This window comes from Callospermophilus lateralis, chromosome 1, assembly GCF_048772815.1.
Source record: "Callospermophilus lateralis isolate mCalLat2 chromosome 1, mCalLat2.hap1, whole genome shotgun sequence".
NCBI lineage: Eukaryota > Metazoa > Chordata > Mammalia > Rodentia > Sciuridae > Callospermophilus > Callospermophilus lateralis.
The window spans coordinates 206,562,211-206,585,324 of NC_135305.1; the positions used below are offsets into that span (position 1 = coordinate 206,562,211).

Sequence of the window (23,114 nt, forward strand, 5' to 3'; positions counted from 1 at the left end):
CATCCACCCACCCACCCATTCATCCATTCACCCATCCACACATCATCCATCCATCCACCAAATCCATCCATCCACACGTGCATCCTTTCATCTACTCATCAACACATCATCCATCCATTCACACACCCATTCATCCATCGACACGTCCATCCATCCATCTATCCATCCATCCACCCATCCACATATCCATCCATCCATCCACTCATTCACACATCCATCCATATATCCATCCATCCACCCATTCACCCATCCACATATCCATCCATCCATCCATCCACACATCCGTCTATCCATCCATCCACCTACCCACCCAGCCACACACCCATCCATCCATCCATCCATCCATCCACACATCCATCCATCCACCCATCCATCCATCCACCCATCACTCCACCCATCCATCCACCCATCCACTCATCCATCCATCCATCCATCCACATGTCCATCTATCCATCTATCCACCCATCCACATATCTATCCACCCATCCATCTATCCATCCATCCACCCATCCACATATCTATCCAACCATCCACACACCCATCCATCCACCCATCCACATATCTATCCATCCACCCATCCACACATCCATCCATCCATCCACCCATCCACACATCCATCCATCCACCCATCACTCCACCCATCCATCCATCCATCCTCTTTTTCTTTCTACTCACCCATCCATCTATCATCCATGGAAGACAGGCAGACATGTCAGTTGTCAAAATCTCCAAGTGTCCCCACCCAGGGAGGAAAGCTGCCTCCGTCCCATGCTCCTTGAGCGTCCCCTTCAACTCCTCTTCCAGAACCCCCCTTCCATCTTCTATTTCAGCAACTAAGGGTTGATCAGAGCCAGGACACTGAGTCGCTGCACTTTTTGAACACTCCCCTTGAGTCCGACCACCTAGGCGTCTCCCTCTTCTCACTTCCTTGGGGCCTGCGCATAGCCCTGGTGGTGCCCAGGTGGGGTGGAGCACTCACTCTGCCTAAGGCCTGGGCATGGATGGGAGATTAGCAGCCCTGTTTCCCGCTCTGGAGGGCTCACCTGGCAGAGAGTTTTAGTTGCCCACCATTGCCCAGGGGCACAGAATATTTCTCCAGGCCCGATATGTCAGAGATGGCTCCTCAGTGGACAAAGCTCTAGGCCACCTCTCCTTTTATGGAGCATTTCTGAGTGTTTTGGTTTGAACAGTGCCTTCCACCTAAAATATCATTTTAGTAGAGGGAACTGTGACTCAAACCCACCGGTTCCTTTGGAGTCATTGCAGGTAAGTGTCGTTGGTGATGGGAGGAGCTGGGGAGTGGGAGGGGGCTGTGGTACCCCACCCCACCAGACCAGGCACAGAGGCAGGCCACCTGTAGAAGGGCCCCCCACCTGTCCTGGAGAGGAGTGGTCCCCCATCCTATCCCGGGAGCCCCTCAACCATCCCTCTCCAGTTCCTGGCCCCTTGACTGGGAACCCAAGAAAAGTCCAAAGAGAGGAAAGCGGGGTTTTGGTTAAAATAAAACCCTGACACCATAGCTGTGGGGATCATGATGACCCAGGTGTTAAGATAAACAAGAAGATATATATCCTTTTTTATTTTTTGTATGGGGATGTAACCTAGGGGCACTTAACCACCGAGCCACATCTTGAGCCGCCCCCTACCCCTGGCCCTGCCACTTTTTTTGAGGCAGGGTCTCACTGAGTTGCTTAGGGCCTCGCTAAGTTGCCGAGGCTGGCTTTGAACTTTCGATCCTCCTGCCTCAGCCTCCCATGCTGCTGGGGCTACAGGCATGTGTCACTGCGCCCTGCGGAAGTATGTATCCTTACATAAAAATCCAGTAGTTGAAAAATGCTTCCATGGTTCATGAGCACTGGCCTGTACCCTGGCTTCTCACCAGCAGGTGTTCAAAAGCCCTCTCCGGACCCCACAGGGATCTCTGCATCACCCTTACTTGGCTGCGGAGCGTTCCACTCTGAAACCAGCCCAGGATGCATTCACTCAATCGTGGACCCTCAGGCTGTGTCCAGTTTTCTGCCATCCCCAACAGAGCTGAGGATTGCAGCCTGGACCACTTGCTTGGTCTTATGCCTGGGGCTACAGATCCCAGAAGTACAGTGCTAGGACAGAAGCCGTGTGGCCATTGGTCCACCCCAGAGGGACAGAGGAGCAGTGCAGGGGACAGCTAGAGCCTGCAAGGAGGCTTGCAGGAGTGTCCGGCTCCTCCTCTGAGTGCAGGGACCTTGGCAACTGCAGCTCATTTCAGGACACCCCTAGGAGAATCCTCCAGGCCTGTCCCTTCCTGTCCTCAGAGACATGCTTTGACATTCCATCAGGTTTCTCTGGGTGTCTGAGGCTCTCAGTGGCTCTACCCATGAGCCAGGATGGGCTGTGTCCATCCCTTGGAGTTTATAAAATAAGCTTAGACTGGGGGTGTGGCTCAGGGACAGAGCACTTGCCTGGCAGGTGTGAGGCCCTGGGTTCCATCCCCAGCACACACACAGAAAACTGTATTCTCTCCCAAAGTGTCAAACAGTAACCACATCTGGCAAGGTTCACGGGACAGCTGGCCTCTGGAACACAGCCCGACTGTCCACGGCCCTGGGTCAGGTGGAATTCCGAGGCTCCGTGCCCAGGTGGAAACGTGAGGGCATGTAACCCTACCTGTCAATCATTTCTCTCTTTCCCCCTAACCTTCCACAAACAACCAATTCAGGGAAATGTGTCCTGAAGTCATTTCTGTCAACAAATGATCCTAGGACAATCGAACATCTGTGTGGAACGGCGCACCTCAACCCAAAATTCATAGTTTATATCAAAAAGTCTGACAAAGGGTCATAGACTTGCATGTACAACTAAAAGCTATAAAACTCCAAGGAGAAAAGGAGAAAATCTTTATGAAAAAGATGTCTTAGATACCACGGCAAAAGCCCCTTCTGGGGAAAACAATATGTTGGTAAATTGATCTTCCCTGCTCCTGCTCTGTGAAAGATACTTAAGAGAACAAATGGACAAGCTACAGATGAGGGAAAAATATTTGCAAAATATACAGCTGAGAAAGCTTGGTGTCAAGTGTGTAGGAAGGATTCTCAAAACTCAACAAAAAGGGGGAGGGGGGATAGTAGAGGATAGGAAAGGCAGCAGAATACAACAGACACCAGAATGGCAATATGTAAATCAATGGATGTGCAACTGATGTGATTCTGCAATCTGTATGCGGGGTAAAAATGGGAGTTCATATCCCACTTGAATCAAAGTGTGAAATATGATATATCAAGAACTATGTAATGTTTTGAACAACCAACAATAAAAATTAATTAAAAAAAACTCAACAAAAAAACAAAATAACCACTTGAAAAAGTAAAAAAAATGTTCAACAGAAATTTCACTGAGGAATATGTCCCTCAGTCCACTGATGCTGGATCCCAGGACAGCTGAGACTGGGTCAATTGTAAGGAACATAAATTCTTTGGCTCGCGGTTCTGGAGGATGTGAAGTCAGAGAGCGTGGTGTCACATCTGTGAGGGGTTCTTACCAGCCCCCGTGGCATATGTGAGAGGGCAAGAGCCATCAAGAGGGTGTGGAGCTCCCTTTGATAACAAACCCATTCCAGGCTGGGGAGGCTGAGGCAGGAGGATCACAAATTCAAAGCCAGCCTCAGCAACACAGAGATACCCTAAGCAACTTAGTGAGACCCTGTCTCAAAGAACAAAAAATGGCTGGAATGGGGCTCAGTGGTTAAGTGCCCCTGGGTTCAATCCAGGGGCAAAATAAACAAACAAACAAATTCACTTCAGCAATAACATTCATTCATTTGTGAGGTCTCTGCCCCTTGGGATCTAACAGCTGTTGAAGGTCCGGTCTTTCAATACTGTTGTTTTGGGGATTAAGTTTCCAACCTGTAGACTTTGGGGGGTGGGGCACGTTCAAAACACAGTAAAATCTATAAATGGCAAATTAGCCCATCAAATGATGTTCATGCCTGGAGTTCATTAGGAAAATGCAAATCCAAACCACAAAGAGACACCCCACACTTATTAGAATGGCTACAATTTAAAAATACTGCCAAAACTAAGTGCTGGCGAGGTTTTGGAGAAAGTCCCACATGTTGCTGGTGGGAATGTCAAATGGTGCAGTCACTCTGGACAGCAGTTTGGTGGCCTCCTAGGAGGTGAAGCATACGCTTATCATGTGACAGCATAGAACTGACACCTCAAAATAAGGCGGATCTGCTGCACATAAACGTATCTCAATAAAAGAAAACTTGTTTCATAATCAGTTTGAAAATAAGTCTATTAACCAACCCTTCCAACTGAACTGCTCTCATGCTCCTTTGATGTAGAAATCCTGATGCTGGATCTGCTCAAGGAGTGGGTGGTGTTAGAAAGCCGTGGACGGGGCCTATATGGGAGCATTTGTTCCTGTGTATCATGATGGGGGCGCGCTTGGTAGATTAAATATGGCCACCCATTCATAGAGCTCCTGAAGGTGGGGTCTAATTCCCACCCCATAAGTCTGGGCTGAACTTGGGACTTTGTGCAGTAGAATGTAGGGAAGAAAGGATGTCATCGGCTCCGGAGTCCGTCCAAGCCTTGGGACTTGGAGCATGGCCCTGCGTCTATCATATTAGAGGCTTCTTCCAGGTTTCTAAGGTCAACAGGAACGTGCAGGAGAACCTCAGGCCCCCACCTACTGTGCCAACTGCCAGATGTGCGAGGGACCTTGTAGTTGCATGAGAAGGGCCCCAGGCAGGCAGTGGAGGAGCTGCTCAGGAGACCCACAAAACTGTGAGAAGTGATTAATTATAGTCATGCTTGGTTGTTTTGTTGTTGTTTGCTTTGGTACCAAGGATTGAACTTAGAGGTGCTCAACCACTGAGCCACATCCTGAGCCCTTTTAATTTTTTATTTAGAGACAGGGTCTTGCTAAGTTGCTTGGAGTCTCACTAAGTTGCTGAGGCTGGCCTTGAACTTGTGATCCTCCTGCCTCAGCCTCCTGAGCTGCTGGGATTATAGTTATGTTCCACTGCATTGGACAACTGTAGTTGTTTTAAACCACTACTCCCCCCACCTTTTATTACTTTTTAATATCTCAGCATGTATTTTTTAAATGCTATGGTAAAATATTTTAAAATTTTTTTTAATAGTTTGAACTTTTATTAGAAGGATCCTCTCTAAATTGACATCTCATCCTGGGTGAATGAGATAATATAAAGTGGGGATTTGAAAAGATCCATATTGGGGCTGGGGTTGTGGCCCAGGGGAAGATGCCTAGCATGTGTGAGGCACTGGGTTCGATTTTCAACATGGCATATGAATAAATAACTTAAAGGTCCATGGACAACTAAAAAAATGTTAAAAAAAAGATCCATATTGTAGCAAAGTGAAAGAAATGGAATTCTACAGGATTTTAAGAGAATTTGCAGTGACATCTTAGATGATCTAAGAAAACAATCATATCTTCATGGTTCTCCTTTTGGTTTAATACTAGAAGAGTTCAGTTGCTACCACCTGTTTTAAGTAAAACATATGGTTTTTTCCTGGTCAGCTGGCCTCAGTAGATACTTATATGTCAGCCCATCTGTCTTTAGTGATGGCCAGAAGACTTCAAAGCCCCAGAAAGCGAGACTTCTTGCTGATTTCTACTTGAGATCTCTGGACCGGGTAAGCACAGTGAGAAGGAAGTCCTTAGGCATGGGCCAGGGACCGGAGACAGGACAGTAAACACCTCTGCTCCACCATGAAGCCAGCCACACTTGTCCCAGAAAGGGTCTCCTCTGTACCCTCAGCTGGGCTGACGGTCAGCAGGTGGTGCACACGTCCCGGCCAGGGGGGGGGAGGTTCCAGCTTGAGCTGATGTCTTCCTGAGACAAGCCCAAAGGGGTCTGGGATGAGGGGTGGTTTAGTCAGCTTTTTCGCTGCTGTGAAGGATCTGACCAGAAGAATTTTCGGAGGAAAAGTTTATTTGGGGGCTCATGGTGTCGGAGGTCTCAGACAGCAGGCTCCATTCCTCGGGGCTCAAGTGAGGCTGAACATCATGGCGGAAGAGTGTGGCAGAAGGAAGCAGCTCCCATGATGATCAGGAAGCAGAGAGAGAGAGAGAGAGAGAGAGAGAGAGAGAGAGAGAGAGAGAGAGACTCCACTTGCCAAATACAAATATGTACTCCAAAGCCATGCCCCCAATGAACACTTCCTCCAGCCAGCCCTGGCCTTCAGTTACAGCTCAGTTTATTCCATCAGGAACTAATGCACGGATTAGGTTAAGGCTATCAGCAATCATTTCTCCTCCAAACCTTGCAATGTCTCGCACGTGAGCTTTGGGGGACACCACATCTAAACCATAACAGGGGGTATTCTAAACTTTGTAGATTTTAACATCTGAAAAGCCTGACATTGAAGCCACACAGATAGAAATAGCATCAGAATCCATAGAAATAGTCATGGATTCAATTATCCCTGCATTCCCACCTGAAGTCCGTAGCATGCTTTACCACACACACCCCACAGCCTTAGGCAGCAGCACAGAGCATACACAACGTGGTGGGTCCCATGTCAGCTCATTGTACAGTGTGCCTTGAGATCCAGAACCTCAACTATATCCCCCTCGAAAGCTAAACCTGCACGCACCCTGCCTGGTGGCCAGAGCCCTTGACCCAGTCACAGGTGTTAATGACACAGCCACCTGTAGGTGCCCATCGAGCCACCTCACATCTTTGGTGAACACATCTGCTAAGTGAGATGTCATCCTGTTCGAAAGCCGGATGTCGGTGCCAGGAGTGGTGGAGTCACAACGATACACCAGAGGGTCCTGGGTAGAGAATCCCTCCTCAACACCTGCTGGCTGCTCAGAGTCCAGGGCCCCCCCTTGGTACCCAGGATGAATGCAGATCGCTGCTGTGCATCCCAGCTCCAGGATAGTAGGGAGCACACTGCATGGTCGAGCATCGGGGACACACACTGTGGGACCTGCCCACACCAGGGGCCCCAGGACCATCCCCCGGGGACCTCGCTCTTCTTCCTTTTCCACCTGTATCTGCATCTGCTCCAAGGTTGAGTGTGGAAAGGCAACATAAGGGTGTCCTTGGAAACACAAGTCGGCTTGGTGCGGCCGCTCGGTGGCGTGCCAGTGGAGACAGCCCCCTGGGCACCAGCCTCAAAGGTGAGTCTCTCATTTCAGGTCAGTTCTGTGCCAAAGATCTCTGCCATTGCAGGCCAGCGACTCCGACTGAACCCACCGAGAACCCTCCACCTCAGAGCAAAGCTCTGCTCAAATTTAGCCATTGGCTAATTCTAGTTGGAATTTAGTGATTACATGTCATGTCCGATCTTGTCCATCTTTTCTGTGCAGCCGCTGGGCTGCGCTTGGCCAGACGCATGGTGAAACAAACCAGGTTCTGTGTTAATGGGGGGGGAGGACGGGCCACCAGTGCCCCTTGGGTCGTATTATCACTTATTTCTTAAAAACAACATTCTCTTACGTGATCTTAGTGCAATGAGCCAAATCAGGAAATTGACACAGTCATCTTATTTAATCTGCAGACTTTGTTGAGATTTTACTAACTACCCACTGATGTCTTTCATTCTGGTGTAGAACGCCACTCTCAATCACATGTGGCCTCTGGTTGCAAGGTCTCCCTAGACTGTCCAGTGTGACCTTAGCGTTTTGGAAGCTGGGACCAACCAGTTCTTTGTAGAATATGTTGCACTTTGGATTCTGGAAGAAACACTGAGGTGATCTTGTGTGCATGTCCAGAGCCACAAGATGAAGTTGCTCTCTTCTTGGTGCTGTTGACTTGACTCTTTTGGGGAGGGTGCTGTCCGTTAGGTTTCCTCCCGCTTAAAACAAGGAAGTCCCTTGTCGGAGACATTTTGAGACTAACAACTGTCTTATGCTCACATTTTTGTCCAGTTACTCTGTTGACTGCCAAAGGGTGGATTTTCTTTTCTTTTTTTAAAATACTTTTTAGTTGTTGATGGACACAATACCTTTATTTATCATTATGTGGTGCTGAGGATCGAACCCAGGGCCTCATACATGCTAGGCGAGCGCTCTACCACTGAGCCACAACCCCAGCTCCAAAGGGTGATTTTCTAATCCCGTCATTCCCTCTCAGTCCTGATGATTTTCAAGTGGCTTGTCCTGTGGGGACAGGTAACTGAGACACAGGTGGAGCCCCATGTTAATGTCTCTGCCATGCCAAGCCTGTGTTAATCCCGGTGAGTGGGATGCTCAGAAGCACAGAATTTCCGGAAGACCTAACTCTGGCTCTCTGCCTGGTTGAGTCTTACTTCTCCCCACCTCCCTGGTCCCCACAACCACATCTCCGAGACACAGACTTCTGGTTTCCACCTGCAGCTCTGCCCTGGTTTATGCTCAGCCCATGGCACTCTTTGGCTCAGGGTCCCTGAGCCTCCCACATGTCAAAGCCACTCTTAGGCTTCTTCTGACACCAGGAACCTCTCCTTCTTCCCTCCCTGGGCCTCTGAGGCCTTGGGAAGCAGGCTCCTGCTTTTCTCCCCACCTGCAATCCCATGTCCTCCTGCTAGGCTGGCCTCTGCACCTTTGTCCTCCTGTCCCTCTGCCCAGGATGCTTTCTCCCTCCTTTCAGTTCTCTGCCCAAGCATGGCTTCCTCACCTGCCCTCACTAGAGCAGCCCCCATGCCCTCTGAGCCCTGCTGGACTGTCCTGCCGAGCAGTTACCTGGGTTGAGACTCAATGATCACATCGTTTGCCTGGTGTCTGCCTCCAGACTGGTGTGGAAGCTCACGCTCCCTGCCTGGCCCCGAGCAGCACTGGGCAGGGAACTGGAGCCCAGGGAATATGTGTGGACTGCAGGAAGGTCTCCTTCAGGTCTCACCGGGTCTTCCACACCCGTCACTTCCTGTAGGAACCTTTCCCAACTGCCTAAAACTAAGGGCTCCCCTCTCTGGGATCCTAGCCCCTGCTGTTGAGACCCTTGCCCACACACTGAGTGTCTCCTGGTCTGCTCACCCTTCCCAAACCCCCAAACAGCTCACTGAGGTTAGGCATGGGGTCTACCTGGCTCACTGCAGAGTTCCATACTAATGAATGGTCAGCACACAGTAAGTGCTCAATAAACATTTGTTGAAAGACCACTGGGTGGTTAGTGGTTCTACAGTGGTGGTTCTACTGGGGCGGACAGGTCATGAGGCTGTTACCAGGGAATAACACTGGAAAGATCTGGTGAGATGCATCATGGTGCTAAAAACTGTGTTTTTTTTTAAAAAAAAATTCACAGTATCACTATTTTAACCTCTGACATGACTTCGTGTGCCTATAGTAGATAAGAGGAATACTGGCAAGACCATCTTGGCTAACACCTCCCTCTGAAAGGATGAACCCTCATGAAAGCAACCTTTGAACCGATGATAAGACACTGTATATGGAGCGTGACAGAGCCCGTCTTTCTCTGAAATAGATTTGCTCTGAGAAGTAGAAGAAAGGAAAGAGAGACATGTTTCTGGGACAACACCAGGCAGCAATGAAACAGACCAGGTTAAGAAGACAAAGGGTTTTCTGAGGATGGAAAAAAAAAAAAGAAAAAGAAAGAAACAAAGCAAGAAAACAAACCCTTGATGGCTGAAGTTCAAGCCCCACGTGGCAATAAGTGGAGAAAACCTACAATGTTAAGGAATCGCCCGGTGAAATCCTAAGAACAGAGAAGAGACATGGCCAGCAGCACCTGCTCTAGCTCAGGACCCGAGGAGGTAAGAACACAGCAGACTCTGCCCTGGAACAGGCACAGTCGCCAACTCCACCAGGCGTTTACCTGGGGGTGTGCAAGGCGAGGGCTCACGGTCCTAGAAGGGCTGGTGAGAACATGTCTAATACACGCACATTGCCTGGAACTTGAGGGGGAGATTATGAGATCATATAAACTTCTATAATATTTTAGGTATCCAGAATACCTAAGAATGAATAAATTTAAACCTGGCTGCAGAGTTTCCTTCCTCTTTGGAACCAAAAAGCTGAAAACAATAAAGAAGCTTCTCTAGATTTTTTTTGAGTAAAAAAGACTGTAGGCAGGGCTGGGGCTGTAGCTCAGCGGTAGAGCGCTTGCCTCGTGCTTGTGAGACACGGGGTTCTATCCTCAGCACCACATAAAAATAAATAAAATAAATAAATATATTGTGTCCATCTTAAAAAAAAAAAAGATTGTATGCCAGTCATGGGGTGACAAAGGAAAGATATTCTCGGATACACTCAGAAAGTGATCCCCCTATTTAGTATTCCTGAAATATTTACTTGCTGGTAAACCAAAGAGTTGGATAAAAGGGAAAAACCGAGTTAAGGAGTTGTGTCGTGAAAGAACCAAGTGGCAGTTGATAGGCGGAACAGAGTGAAGTCTGAAATAATAGTTAATTTCATTGTAAATGCAAAAGGAAAACGGAATTCCTCAGTAAGAAGAAGCAACATATTGATAGTAAGATAATCATCTTCACGTGTCTGAAATCTCAGATTAAGTCAACAAAATTTAATAAGTGGGGTGTGGGTAAGGAAAGAAAGAAGAAGTGAAAGTGTGTGCTATGGGGTGAACGTGCTCCCCAAATTTCATGTGTTGGAAACTTAATTCCAAAGTTTTTAATGGTATTTGGAGGTGGAATCCTTGGAGGCGACTGGGTTGTGGGGGCTCTGGATTAATGAACTAAGGAATTCTTGGGTTGAGGGAGTGGCTTTGTTATAATTTCATGCTTTCTCTGATACGCTTACTCTCTAGCACCAAGGCCCCGTGGTTTGTTATGACATAGCACAAGATGACACCGCACAGATGCCAAGCAGATGCAGGTGCCGTGTTCCTGAATTTCCCAGCCTCCAGAACCATGAGCCAAACTGACCTCTTGTCTCTCTAAGTTGGTCTGTGGTGTTCGATTATAGCAACAGAAAACAGAGTAAGCAGGTTACAATTTTTTAACTTTCGCAGATAATTTTATTCTTAATACGGATAGAGAAAATAAATGCTCCTCTTTTTTTTAAAATGTAACTACTAGTAGAATAAAAATAGGACTTAAGAAGCAAAATATACTTTATATTGTAAAAGATAAAAAGAACCACAACACCCGCAAAAAGAAAACTGTAAGACAGAACAAAACATGATTAGAAATGGCAGTGAACATAACCTGATAATAAATATAAACGGACCAAACTCTTCCACTAGAAAGACAATGACCATTAGGTTATAACAGAGCTAACTTTACACCACCTAAAGTTCTACAACTGGGGGATAGTTAAATACATCAGGAAGCCTCTGTGAAAGGGATGTTATGAAACTATTTAAATTAATATTTTCAACATATATGATAAGACGTTAAAGTAATTGCAATAGATTAATTTCATTTTATTTATTTTTTTAAAAATTTGATACTAGGGATTGAACCCAGGGTGGGGGCTTAATAACTGAGCCACATCCCCAGCCCTTTTTATTTTGAGACAGAGCCTCACTAAGTTGCTTAGGGCCTTGCTAAGTTGCTAAGACTGGCTTTGAACTTGTGATCCTTCTGTCTCAGCTTACAGGTATGTGCCACTGCACTGGCCAATTGGTTTATTTTAAACACAAACATCAAATGATAGTAAAAAAATGTGGTTCTAATATTTTAAAGGAAAAATGTTAACTGCTGTTACCTCTGGATGGTGGAATTTCAGGTGATTTTGTATTTTATCCTTTGCACATATCTGTATTTCCCAGAATCTCAACCATGAACTTATCTATTACATTTATAACCCCCAGACAAGTACAATAGGTTGTTCTAGAGCATGTTCTTATTATTTTTCTAATTACCATAGCAGTACCTCATCTAAATCTAGGAATCTCACTGGAAGAGAGACCCCTCTCTGTGACAGCTGTCCCCTCAATGTGTGACATTTGTCTCTGTGAGCCCTCCCATTGTGCTGTCTCCTTTGAGGCCCACAAAGACATAGAAAAACCACTTTGTGGGGGAAGTTAACTGAGGCTTCCAAAATTTTTGTCTCCCTCCACTTACAGACCTTTGTGCTCAATAAAAACCACCGCTTGGATTCTTTAACCTGAGTTTTTCTCTGTGGGGGTGAGCGGCTGTGTATGGACATGGGTCTACTTGTCAAAGCGCCAGTGACACTGAAACTGCTGGGCCAGGCTCCCCTTGGAGACATACTGCCCTACCCAGTGTGACACTCCTTCCCAGTGCCTCCTTCTCCTCATTCACCTCTTTCCACTCCCAAAAGTTTCCCATTGAGACTCAAACCCACTCAATGTTTTGTGAATAACCAAAGATCAGGTAAAAAAAAAAAAAATAAAAGTCATCCTTATGGATCTGCCCTGGTTGGGAAACGTCTAGAGTTCCTGTCCAGCCTCTTCCCTCCTCTCCATGCCCATCGGCTCTGGCAGCATCCTCACTCTGCTTGTCACCCAGCTCCAGCCTGGCCTGCATCCTGGCATCTGTAAACCCCAGCTCTATCAGTGGCTGCCCCTAACCCTGGCTTTACCTTCAGAGTCAAGTTCTCCAGCTCAGCTCGTTAATCAAGGCCCTTGGAGGACATGCTGACCCCCTCCTCACCTCCAGCACCTCTCTCACCATTGTCCAGCCCTGCCCCGCCCCCAGCCCTCGGTGCATCTATCATGGCCGCTGAGGGTCTCTGACTGTTCCCCTTAATCCACGTGCTTCTGTGCTTTTGCACACGTGGTTTCTGCTGCCTGGGGTGTTTTCACATCTAGTTGTTGAGCTCAGCCTCAGATTCCATTGCCCCACAGCTTTCTGGATTCCCTGGGGCAGTTAGTCCTTCTCCAGTTATTTCAACATGAACTAGTTTGGCCTGCTCTGGGCTGAAGGGATGGTTCTAATACTTGCCCTTTCCTGTCCCCGGGGTAATAAGACCATCTTCGAGAAGTCCCCCACTGCCTGCTGTCCCTGTTTGTATTTACTGAATGATTTCAGTTCAGTGCCTAGAATGCCGATATTGTTTAGTTTTGATTATTGTCTGCCTCTTCCTGTTCATAAAGGGGCATAAGAGAGTGGTATTTTTTGGTTTGTTTGTTGTTGTTGCTTTTGTTTTTTCGTCTTTAGGTACTGGGGATTGCACTCAGGGGTGCTTAACCACTGAGCCACATCCTGAGCCCTTTTTATATTTTATTTTTGAGATGGGATGGGGTGCGCCAAGTTGCTAGGACCTTGCTAAGTTGCTGAGGCTAGCTTTGAACTCGAGATCCTCCTGTCTCAGCCTCCTGAGGCGCTGGGATTACAAGCCTACACCACCTTGCCCAGCAGAGGGTGGCTCTTAATTTGGGCTGCACAGCAGAATACCTTGGGGGGAATTTTAAAAACTCCTAAAGTTCAGGCCCTGCCTGAGAGCCACCCAATCAGGGTTTCTGGAGGTGGGACACAGGTACCCCTAGGTCCTGATGACACAAACATGCAGATGAATGGAGGCTTCTCCCAGCCGGCGGACACACCATGTTCTACTGGTTGCTCCTCCTCCCCACTGTGGGGCGCTACACTTCAGACCCTCAGTGACGGCTCGGGACTGAGGTTTAGCCTGGGGGCTGCACAGAAGAGGTTGCTTTTTCTTTGGGGAGGAGATTTCCTGGAGAGGGCAAGGTGTGTGGGGTGCACTGGGCCAAGGGAGGACATCTCACATTTTGGAGCTTACTGAGCAGATGTAGAGAGGACACTGGTCCAGAAGGACAAGGGATCAGAGGAGGACACTGTGGACTTGCAGGCCCTTGGCCATGCCCCCTCCAGTGTCCAGGTGCCTTCATGGTCAAGGGTCATGTCAAAACCATGGGAGGAAGCCCCTTGTCTCAGGGATCCTAGAAGAAGGTGATGACATTTGACACAGTGCTCTTGTCCTGTGTCAGAGAAGCTGCAGGGCGCTGGGGAGATGGCCCCAGATTGGAAACAAAGGTGGCTCAAGCCCCAGCTACTTCCCACCAAGAAACTTTTCTTCTCTGAACTTGTGTCCTGTCTGTAACTACAGGGACGGGACCGACCGTGGCAGGGAATGCGCCACACTACACTTGGCGTGAGGCAGGAGCCCACTGGAGGGGTTCTGGAAACCCACCAATCAGGACTGGTTCTGGAAGCACTGGGGGATGCAGGAGATGTCCACACTGCGGTGCCTGGCATGTCAAAACTTGCTTTGCAAATCATAAGTGCTTGACAATTTATGACCTCTGACACTCAGCTTCTGTCCCTCCCAGGAGATCTGTAGACACAGCGAGTCTCATCCTGAATGCACCCGGATACACAAACATATACACAGGTCATAGGTGAGCACTCAAGTGGTTGCCTGGCCCATTCCTGGAACTGATGTGCTGTGGATCAGCCCCAGGGTGTGAGCAGTGGTCTCCATGGCACCTGGCTCCAGTGGTAAAGGGGGTGGCCCAGACCAGCTCATAAGAACCAACTGTCCCCGCCTCTTCCCAGCCCTGCACAGGGGACAATATGGTGGTAGTTTGGAACCAGCTATGGTGGAAATATTTATACCATGATCATCAGCAAATGCTATGAATTAATTCCTGCTCCCCCAACCAAGCACCCCATGCCAGGCCCCCAGCTGCTGGTGATGTGGGGACACATGAGCTACCCTGACCCTTTTTGCAAAGAGTGGTCCACGGACCAAGTGGCAGCCTCACAAGGAGCTTGTTAGAAGTACTGAATCCTGCTCTCCCTGCAGGTCTCTGGGCCTGAAGTTCTGGGAGGAGGAGGGGATCTGTTGGAGATGTGATGCTTTAAGCAGTTTGGGGTTAGCAGAGATAAAGGGGCGCTGGAAGAGCTCACTTCCTGACCCAGAGAGGAGTAGAGGTTTGAAGGGAAATGGAACATCAAATGTGAGAACATATTGTCCCAGGGCGTGGCCAGGTGCCATCTGATGCCCACCTCTGTGATGTTCAAAAAGCATATGGAGAAAATTTAAGAGGGAAGAAAATCTATATTTCCTGCTCTTGTTTTTCTTTCTTCCATGCACACATTTACATAAAATGACTCATGGTTTGTTTGTCCCCATAGGTGAGTACTTGGCACACTGCCTCTCTGGTTTCTTCCAGCATAATCACTGCCTTAGACTTTGACATGGTGGCCCCAGACCTGCTGATCTTCTCAAAAAGGGATTTGGTGACGTTCCTTCGACTGCTTATTTTTATTTCTGGCACCAGCGGCCAGAGCTGTACAGAGAAGACCAGTACCTGGAATGTAATGTTCAGAATTAACATTCCTCGTGCCAGGCCTGGCCTGGAGAGCAGAAAGGGATCACCTCCTTGGCCCATGGAAAGGAGTGCAGACCCTAATCTCCTTGCTTCTGGGAGGCATTTTGGCACAGCTGGGGAGATTGTGGCTTATGAACAAAGCCCTTCGTTTGTTGGGGGTGTTTGCAGCTCTGGGGAGAAGGAGGTTATACCCTGTGGAGTATTTTTGTGATGTGGCTTGTTCACCCTTCACGTCCAGGTCAAGAATGGGTTTGTAAACTTCCTGGGTTTGGGGCAACATAAATCACGTATTCATAGGTGACTATAGTGCAGCAGAAACTACCGGTATCCCGCCCCACAGCTTTTCATCACAGACCTTGTTCATTCATTCAGCAAGTATTGATTGGGTGCCTCCTCTGGCCCCACCCATCATGAGGCTGGGTAAATGGGGAGACAGAGAAACCTAGGACGTCTGTGCTTCTGACCAACTGCTACCTTGGCCAGACAGGTAGGGGAGAGGGTTACAGAGAGCAGCCAGGGGAAGAATCTATCTTGTGCAAAGAGTTGAGGCAGAGAAGTTGGCCCTTGCTGACAAAGAGCTGTTCAGAAGAGCTTGGGGTGAGGTTTTGCAGAAGATGAGTGGCAAGAAATGAGGTGGAAATACAGGGGAGTTATTAGGTGGTCAAGTGACTCTTGTGCCAAGATGAGTTTGGTTTGCTCTTTATTCTGTAGACACTCGTCATCCACCTGACCTACGGCCACCCCATCCATTCACCTGCCCACCCACCAATCCATCTGCCACCCAGCCCCCAGCCATCGGAACCACCCATCTAGCCAAAGTGTCCTCTGCACCAGGCCCAAGATTTCCTCTTGATGTTCTTTGAGGTTTCCCTAGAAACTCCTGGAAACATAGTTGACTTCAGAACCACCCAGCCCACCTGTGCTTGTTATGGACCAGGTTATATGGGCAATGACCGAACAGACTCCATGTTACCCTGAGACTCGATGGCACATAAAAAATGCTTCTCCCATGGGATCACTTCGCCTCTGAACCCATATCATGTTTGGCAACACAAAATGACAATTCTTGTAATTCAATGTAAAATTGTTCTCTCTTTGATTCCCGTTTTTCTTGGACAATGTACCCTAGCAGAGAATGATTGTCTAGATGTTAGCAACCATTCTTTAACTTGTACTCAACTAGGGTCGTTTTGACCCACTTCCCCGTCTGCTTATGATTTTAGATCTCATGACCTTTGTTTATGGTTTTGAATCATAGCAACAGCCACTTACAATTAATTGGTTTTGGACTATAAAAGGTAGACTCAAACCCTGGGAGGAGGTCAAAGGGTGTAGACTTGCAGCCTACCCCTTGGCCTGCCGGCTCGTGAATAAAGGTTCTGTCTCCTGCTTTAAGATCTAGATGGAGATTTATTGCAATCTTGCCATAACATGCCCACCTGCAGACTATTTAGGTGATGGAATTAAGCAGTCATGTGACACTGAGACTCGATTAGCCTGAAAATTGGGTATTGGTACCCAGGAAAAAGGCTGGTATGCTGAGCCCAGAACTGTATGAAAGTCTCCCTTCCAAAGTCAGTGAGGAAGATGAGGGGGCATATGGCAGCAACTGCCCTTCACATAATTATGGGGTGTTTATGCATTTCAAATTTTGAAAAGGATCCAGAATTGAGAATATGAAAAAAAATCTCTATGGATTAACCTTTGCTGAGTTATTTTTGAGCTGGGCGGGGGCGGGGGGGGGAAGGTGATGGGAGGAAGGAGCAGTATTTAGGACTTGGTCTTAAATGGGTCAAATTTTGTGTAAATACTTGGATCTAACATCTTTCATTGTCTTTTATGCTGATTATAGATGACACAGAGAGGGGGGTGGGGGAAAGAGAAACAAAAAGATAAACTCCTGATAATACATTGGCACATTTTCCCCATTCCCTTTTCTCTGCATATTTTAAACATAATTGTTTAAAAATTTATATCCATTTTATAAAGTTTTGACTCTGACTTCCACTCCCTCCACTTTAATACACGATGAAAACATAGATAAAATTTTATCAACAGGCCACTTTAAGGCTGCCAAGAACACCACTGGTGAATGCTCCATAGTTTATTAAACTCCTTAGTCGTGAGCTTAGGAAGTTTCTAAAGTTTAGTCTTATCCAAAGGTGGTGGCCATCCTGTTTTCTACCTTCTGTGAGAACTGTGAGTATTTCCTTTAGACAGAATGTTAGAAAAGGAACCACTGAGGAAAGAAGCCTTTAAATGGTGCAACTTGAATCCCTCTTGCCACACCTCCCAGGTGGCAATGAGGTGATGCTGGCTGTCCCCTGAGCTGCGGCAACGGTTCATAGGAAACATTTGTCAAAAACAACCCACAAAACCTAGATAGGGAATGATCTGCCTTTCCTGCCTCATGGTTCCAAACCAAACCCTTCTCCCTCCCCAAACTAACCTTTTCATGAAAGATGTGAAAGAAGCCGGTTGAGATGGCTGCACACCTGTAATCCCAGCAACTCAGAAGGCTGAGGCAGGAGGATCACAAGTTCAAGATCAGCCTCAGCAAATTCTCGAAAATAAAAAGGGCAAGGAATGTGGCTTGGTGGTAAAGCACCCTTGGGTTCAATCCCCGTGCCAAAAAAATAAAATAAAATAAAAAGAAATAAAGAAGAAGTTAAAGAAATAGCTGGAAATTAACCTGAGTCCTGGGTATCAATCCTGCTGTGCAAGGAACTTCGGTTTCAGATGTGAAACTTGTAATTTTGTCCTTAGTTTTACACTTCAGGTTTCTAAGAAGCCACGTCGGGGCCACCTCTCCTTCTCCCAGGGGAGAGAGCAGCATCCCGCGCCTTGGCCCTCATCCTGCTGCAGCTGCAGGGAACGACTGGGCTCTGCTCTGGGTGGACTCCGGGTGGGGTCGGGGGTTCCGGGACGACCTGGCTCTGTGGCTGCGGGCTGAGCGATCGGTCGCGCTCCGAGCCTAGGCGCGCTGGCTCCTAGCCGGGTGCAGCCCGCGCCTCCCGCGCCTCCCGCGCGCAGCCCCGCGCCCCGCGCACGGGCTGGGCGCACTCACCTCCGCCGTACAGCTGGCACAGGTAGGGGAAGCGCCACACATTGCCCAGGCCCACGGCATAGGAGATGCAAGCCAACACGAACTGCCGCTGGTGGCCCCATTGCGGCCGCACCTTCTCCATGGCGCGACTCCACTGGCCCCGCTGCCCCAGCCGCGGCGCTCTCGGCTCTTGGCTTTTAATTGCTAATCTTATTAACGGCGCCCGCGGAGGGCGAGGCTGGTAATGGCTGACGGCGAGCCCCACCCGCCGGGCCGCCGCGCTGGGGAAGCGCCCGGGGTTGTGGGCGCGGGGCGGTGGAGCTCCCGATGGGGTCCCTCGGCCCCTTGCCCCTTTTTGATCGAGTGCCCGCTGGGTGCCAGGCCTGGTCGCGGACAAGCCTGTGAACCACACTCATCCCAGCCCTCCTGGAGCTGGCTTTCTGGGGAAGGGGGACGCTGACGTTGGACTGGATGGAACATTTTCAAGGGTCTTTGACCCACAGCGGGGGCAGTTTCATAGGTTGGACCGAGTGCATGTGCGAGACCAAGAGAGAGACCCAGGGAAGACCACTAAGGCAAAGCAAACGGGTAGTGGCTTCGCGGAGGAGGAGCCGTGACCTTCCCGCAGAGACTAGAAGGAGCCAGGGACCTTCCCCTCTCCAGCGCCCAGGGTAGCTCTATCCACTCCACAGCTGGGCTCTGCACCTATGGAGGGCGGGATGGAATCGGGCTTTGAAGTATTGCTGTGGGAAACTCCACTGTCCAGGCCAGAACAGGGACCTGGAATTCTGATTCCTTAGGCCAAGTCGGGACCAGACCCGCAAGGTGGCTTAGGTGCAGTGGGTCACTTGACATGACACAACTATGCCTGCGCTTGTGTTAATATAGGATCTTGGTTAGTATGGAAGTTCCACCACGGACTTGCTGTGACATCTTGGCAAGTCATTTGACTTCTCTGAACCTCTGTTTTCTCCCCAGTAGTGGGAACAAACATACCCCACCAAGGGAGGGCTCATGTGAGAATTAATTGAGGGCTTATTACCTGGCATATAGTAAGAGCTCAATAAAAAAAGCCATTATTATTGTAAGTGCCCAGGAGGCTAGATAACCAAAGACTAGCTAACCCAGCAAATGAGATAACACACTTTGAACTATGCCTGTTACACAGTAAGAGATAAGAAAATGCTAAATAAACAAGTGAAATTTAAAAATGAAAAGCAGAGCTGTTAGTGAACTCTTCCTTAAAGCCAAAATGCAGTCATTGCTGTTGGAGGTTTCTTAGACCTTTGAAATTCTTCTGGTGCCTGCCTGCTGGTCAGGGAGGGGAATGGTGCTGGTGGAGGCTCCCCCAGACAAATATCCTGGAACTTTTTACCTCCAAAAAGAAGAGAAGGAGGAAGACTCACAGTGTAGTAGGAGAGACTATGCAGATATTTAAACTTCAGGTTCTAGATATTTTAACTTGTAGAAGTTAAAGCTGAAAACTGATAACCATATTTCCCCAGCACTTCCCTCCTGTTGATGTGTGTATGTATCATTCCATTTAGGGGCTATCACAATGAAACTGTGAAGAGCATCCTAACATATTTTTGATGGATGGATGCATTTTACCATTAGGACTTGGGGGCTTAGGGTAGGTATATGTTCAGCTCTGGTGATACAGGGCCCACTGCTTTCCACAGTGGTGGTACCAGTTCACACGTTCATTGGTTTGGGTCACTGGGCATCCTCACACCCACACTTGTTCTGTTTTTGATGTCGTTGAATCAGTTTGCTGCCTTGAGCTATCTGCTTATATGTTCTTGTTCTCATAAATGAGTTTTCCCAGAGGATTCCTCACTGTGCAGGGACATTCAAGAATTCAGAGAGATGCCCGGCACAGTTGTCTATCACCTGGAACATGGGGCTACTTGAAATTTGTTGGCTTGGCAGAGGCCAGGGCCCTGTTTAATTCCCTACCGCAGGGATCTCACCTCCTTCCATTCATTACAGGCATGCTCCCTTGGAGTCTGTCCAGTGTGTTGGGCGGGGTGCTGGTTTGGGCAGCACAAAGAATCACCCAGATAACCCCACAACAGGACCCAGTGCTTGCAAATGAGGGAGTCCGCTCAGGTCACCTTGCTCCAATCTGACAAGGCCAGAGGCACTGATGGGGCTGCCTGTGTGGAAAGGAAGTGTCACCCTCCTGAGCTCCAAGTTATTAATCACCTATTGTTCTATCAGCTCTGTCTCCTTACAGATGCCGCTTGCTTGTAGAAGTGAAAGCTGGAGACTGATAACCACCTGCTCCCAGTTACCCACTGTCAAGTTATCATATACACCCTACTCCCTACCACAGAGTCCAGATGCCATGTTGACACTCCAGAAAACTTTGGCTCATTACATCTCATTATAATGATATAAAACACACCACCCGGTGCCATGACAGATCTGGCCATGCCCAAGATAAAGAAGAAAAGAGATGGCACCCCGATCCCTGGATCTCCTCCCCCTTCCTATGAGAAACTCTGATAATAGCATGCAGACCACACCCCCTTGTCACCTATTGCTAGTGAACACCCAGACTCCAGAGAAGGTGCCTGTAGAACATGAACTCTTCTTCTTTGCTCTTTGGCCATTGACTAAAATTTCCCATCTGCTCCCGGTACTGTCTGCTTATTTGCAAACAGGACTGAGTAGGAAAAGAACCTGCCAATTTAGTAACAGAAGAGTGGGTGGGTGGGCTTCCACCGGGTGGGATCAAATGTGGGCTGGAGAGTGTTTTACCCTGATCTCTCCAGAAAAAGCTCTGATTTGTATATTTGTCAGTTTCCGTGGTGTAAATACTCCCACAAAGGCCAATTCCGAGCCAGGGATGAGATGTCATTAATCATGGAGTCAGAGAGAGATGTGCACTAATGCATCATTAAAATGAATTTACAGGGGCTAGGGTTGTGGCTCAGTGGTAGAGCACTCACCTAGCACATGTGAGGCACTGAGTTTGATCCTTAGTACCACATAAAAATAAATAAATAAAATAAAGGTATCATGTCCATCTATAACTAATGTGTGTGTGTGTGTGTGTGTGTGTGTGTGTGTAAAATGAATTTACACCATGCAGGTACAGTAGACATAGATAGCCTGGAAAGCATAGCTTTAGAAAAAGGCATTTATTACCTCTGAGCAATGTTTCTTTGAATATTTATGACCTCTATTTTAAAAAGATGTATGCAATAACTATTTTTATAGAGCTCAGTTCCTAATAATGGCCGTTTAATAACCAGCTTGCAAAATGCCTGAAAAATTTCCGGTCAGCTCTCAGGAGCCTGAAGGAGACAGCGCCAGCACCCCATGAAGGTGGTGGAGGGAGTTTGGAGTAGGGAAGGGGGTTCCGCTCTCCTTGGTGGCTGGAGCCCCAGGACAGTACGGTTTTCAGCCTAGCTGAGCCACATCCTGTATGCACCAAGGGACCTGCAAGAGCAGTTCAGGAGAGCCTGCCACGTGCCCCCTGTCAATCAGGACAAGATGTCCTGCAGGACAGCAGGTGAGCATGCCTGTGTTATCTGATTTCTGCCACAGGTGGAGAAGGAGGGCACGGCCCAGATATAGTTGCATGGGTGTGAGCCACTCGACCTGTGTCAGGATTCCAGATTCCTACCCCACCAACTACGAAGGTCACACAGCTTTCAATCATTTGCTTATCCTGGTGATTCCATTCTTATTTAACCATCCAGGGCTCCCAGTTATCCACAAGATAAAGTCCAAACTCCTTTGCTTTCTTTGTGAGGGCCTGTAGATTTTTTTTTTTTTTTTTTAATTGGGCCTTGAGGAATTTGACCCTTGCACACCTGGGTTCCAGAACCTCGAGTTTTCACTTTCAGGAAAATGCTGTGTGTTTGTGTATCTCTGTGCAGCCCCTCAGCCTGAGAAGAAATCCTCTCTGTTCTTCTCCAACCCAATGAAATATGACTCGTTTTTGGAAGCACCTGCACCCCATCCCCAGCCAGAATGGATTGCTGCCACTCTCTGCCCCCAAGCCTGGCTTGGTCTAAGGCTTACAGTGCTGTGTTGTCATGAAGAGTGCCTTCATTGTACCTGTGCCCTCAGGGCTGCGGCTGGAGCCTGCCTAAACGATCTTTTCCCCCTAGTGCCAGGTATGTGGGTGAGTCTCAAGAATTAATGGAGAAATAAAAACTCTGCTGCTGACTGAGCCCTGGGTGCAGGGAAGTTCATACTCGTACTTCACAGCTCCCACCAACCTCAGATGTCTGCATTGCAGAACCTTTCTTTGGTTCATTGAAGTCTTTATTGTACATGGGCTATGTCCCAGGAGGCTGCTAGGCTCTGGAACTCAAGGCAAAACCTGGATCATGACTGTCCCCTTCCCCACGACCCAAGGTACCTGCTCACACGGAGAGACACACAGTGCAAACAGGAGTGTGGAAACCAGCAGGAGGAGGCTCTGTAGAGGAAATGCTGAGGGACTGACCCAGCTCAGGTGGGAAGGAGGAGAGTCCTCCCAAGAGCCTAGAGGAGCCCCTTCCTAAGGGCTGTGCATGCATGCACCTGTGTGTGCAGGCATAAATGCATGCACATGTGTGTGCACGGTGTGTGTACGCATTGGTGTTGTGTGCACTTGTGTATATGCACATGTGTGTACATATATGTGTGCTGTATGTGCACTTGTATGAATGCATGTGTGCAGTGTGTGTACTCATTTGTGTGCAGTGTGTACATGTGCAGGCATGTGTGGGTGCATATGTGGGTGTATGGATGTGTATGTGTACATATGCAGTCTCTGTGTGTATGCACTATGTGCATGAGTGTAAGTATGGTGTGCATTTGTGTGTGTGCATGGGTGTGTTGGTTGGTTCAGTGTGTGTCCTGGTGTGTGTGTGTGTGTGTGTGTGT

The 23,114-nt window shown here is 48.3% G+C and overlaps 1 protein-coding gene and 1 pseudogene across 4 annotated transcripts in view; both read right to left on the reverse strand.

Moving 5' to 3' along the window:
* Slc6a20 (solute carrier family 6 member 20) overlaps window positions 1–18,369 on the reverse strand; it is a 41,818-nt gene extending 23,449 nt beyond the window's left edge. For 3 of the 4 annotated variants that reach the window (XM_076869685.1, XM_076869677.1, XM_076869668.1), the window contains exon 1: window positions 18,246–18,366. In XM_076869685.1, the coding sequence (XP_076725800.1) occupies window positions 18,246–18,366 (121 nt within the window). Of the gene's footprint in view, window positions 1–18,245 lie in introns of all 4 variants that reach the window. The other variant, XM_076869693.1, reaches the window with a different exon arrangement.
* On the reverse strand, window positions 6,337–8,642 carry LOC143379599 (polyribonucleotide 5'-hydroxyl-kinase Clp1 pseudogene; annotated as a pseudogene).
* Window positions 18,370–23,114: the final 4,745 nt, after the last annotated feature.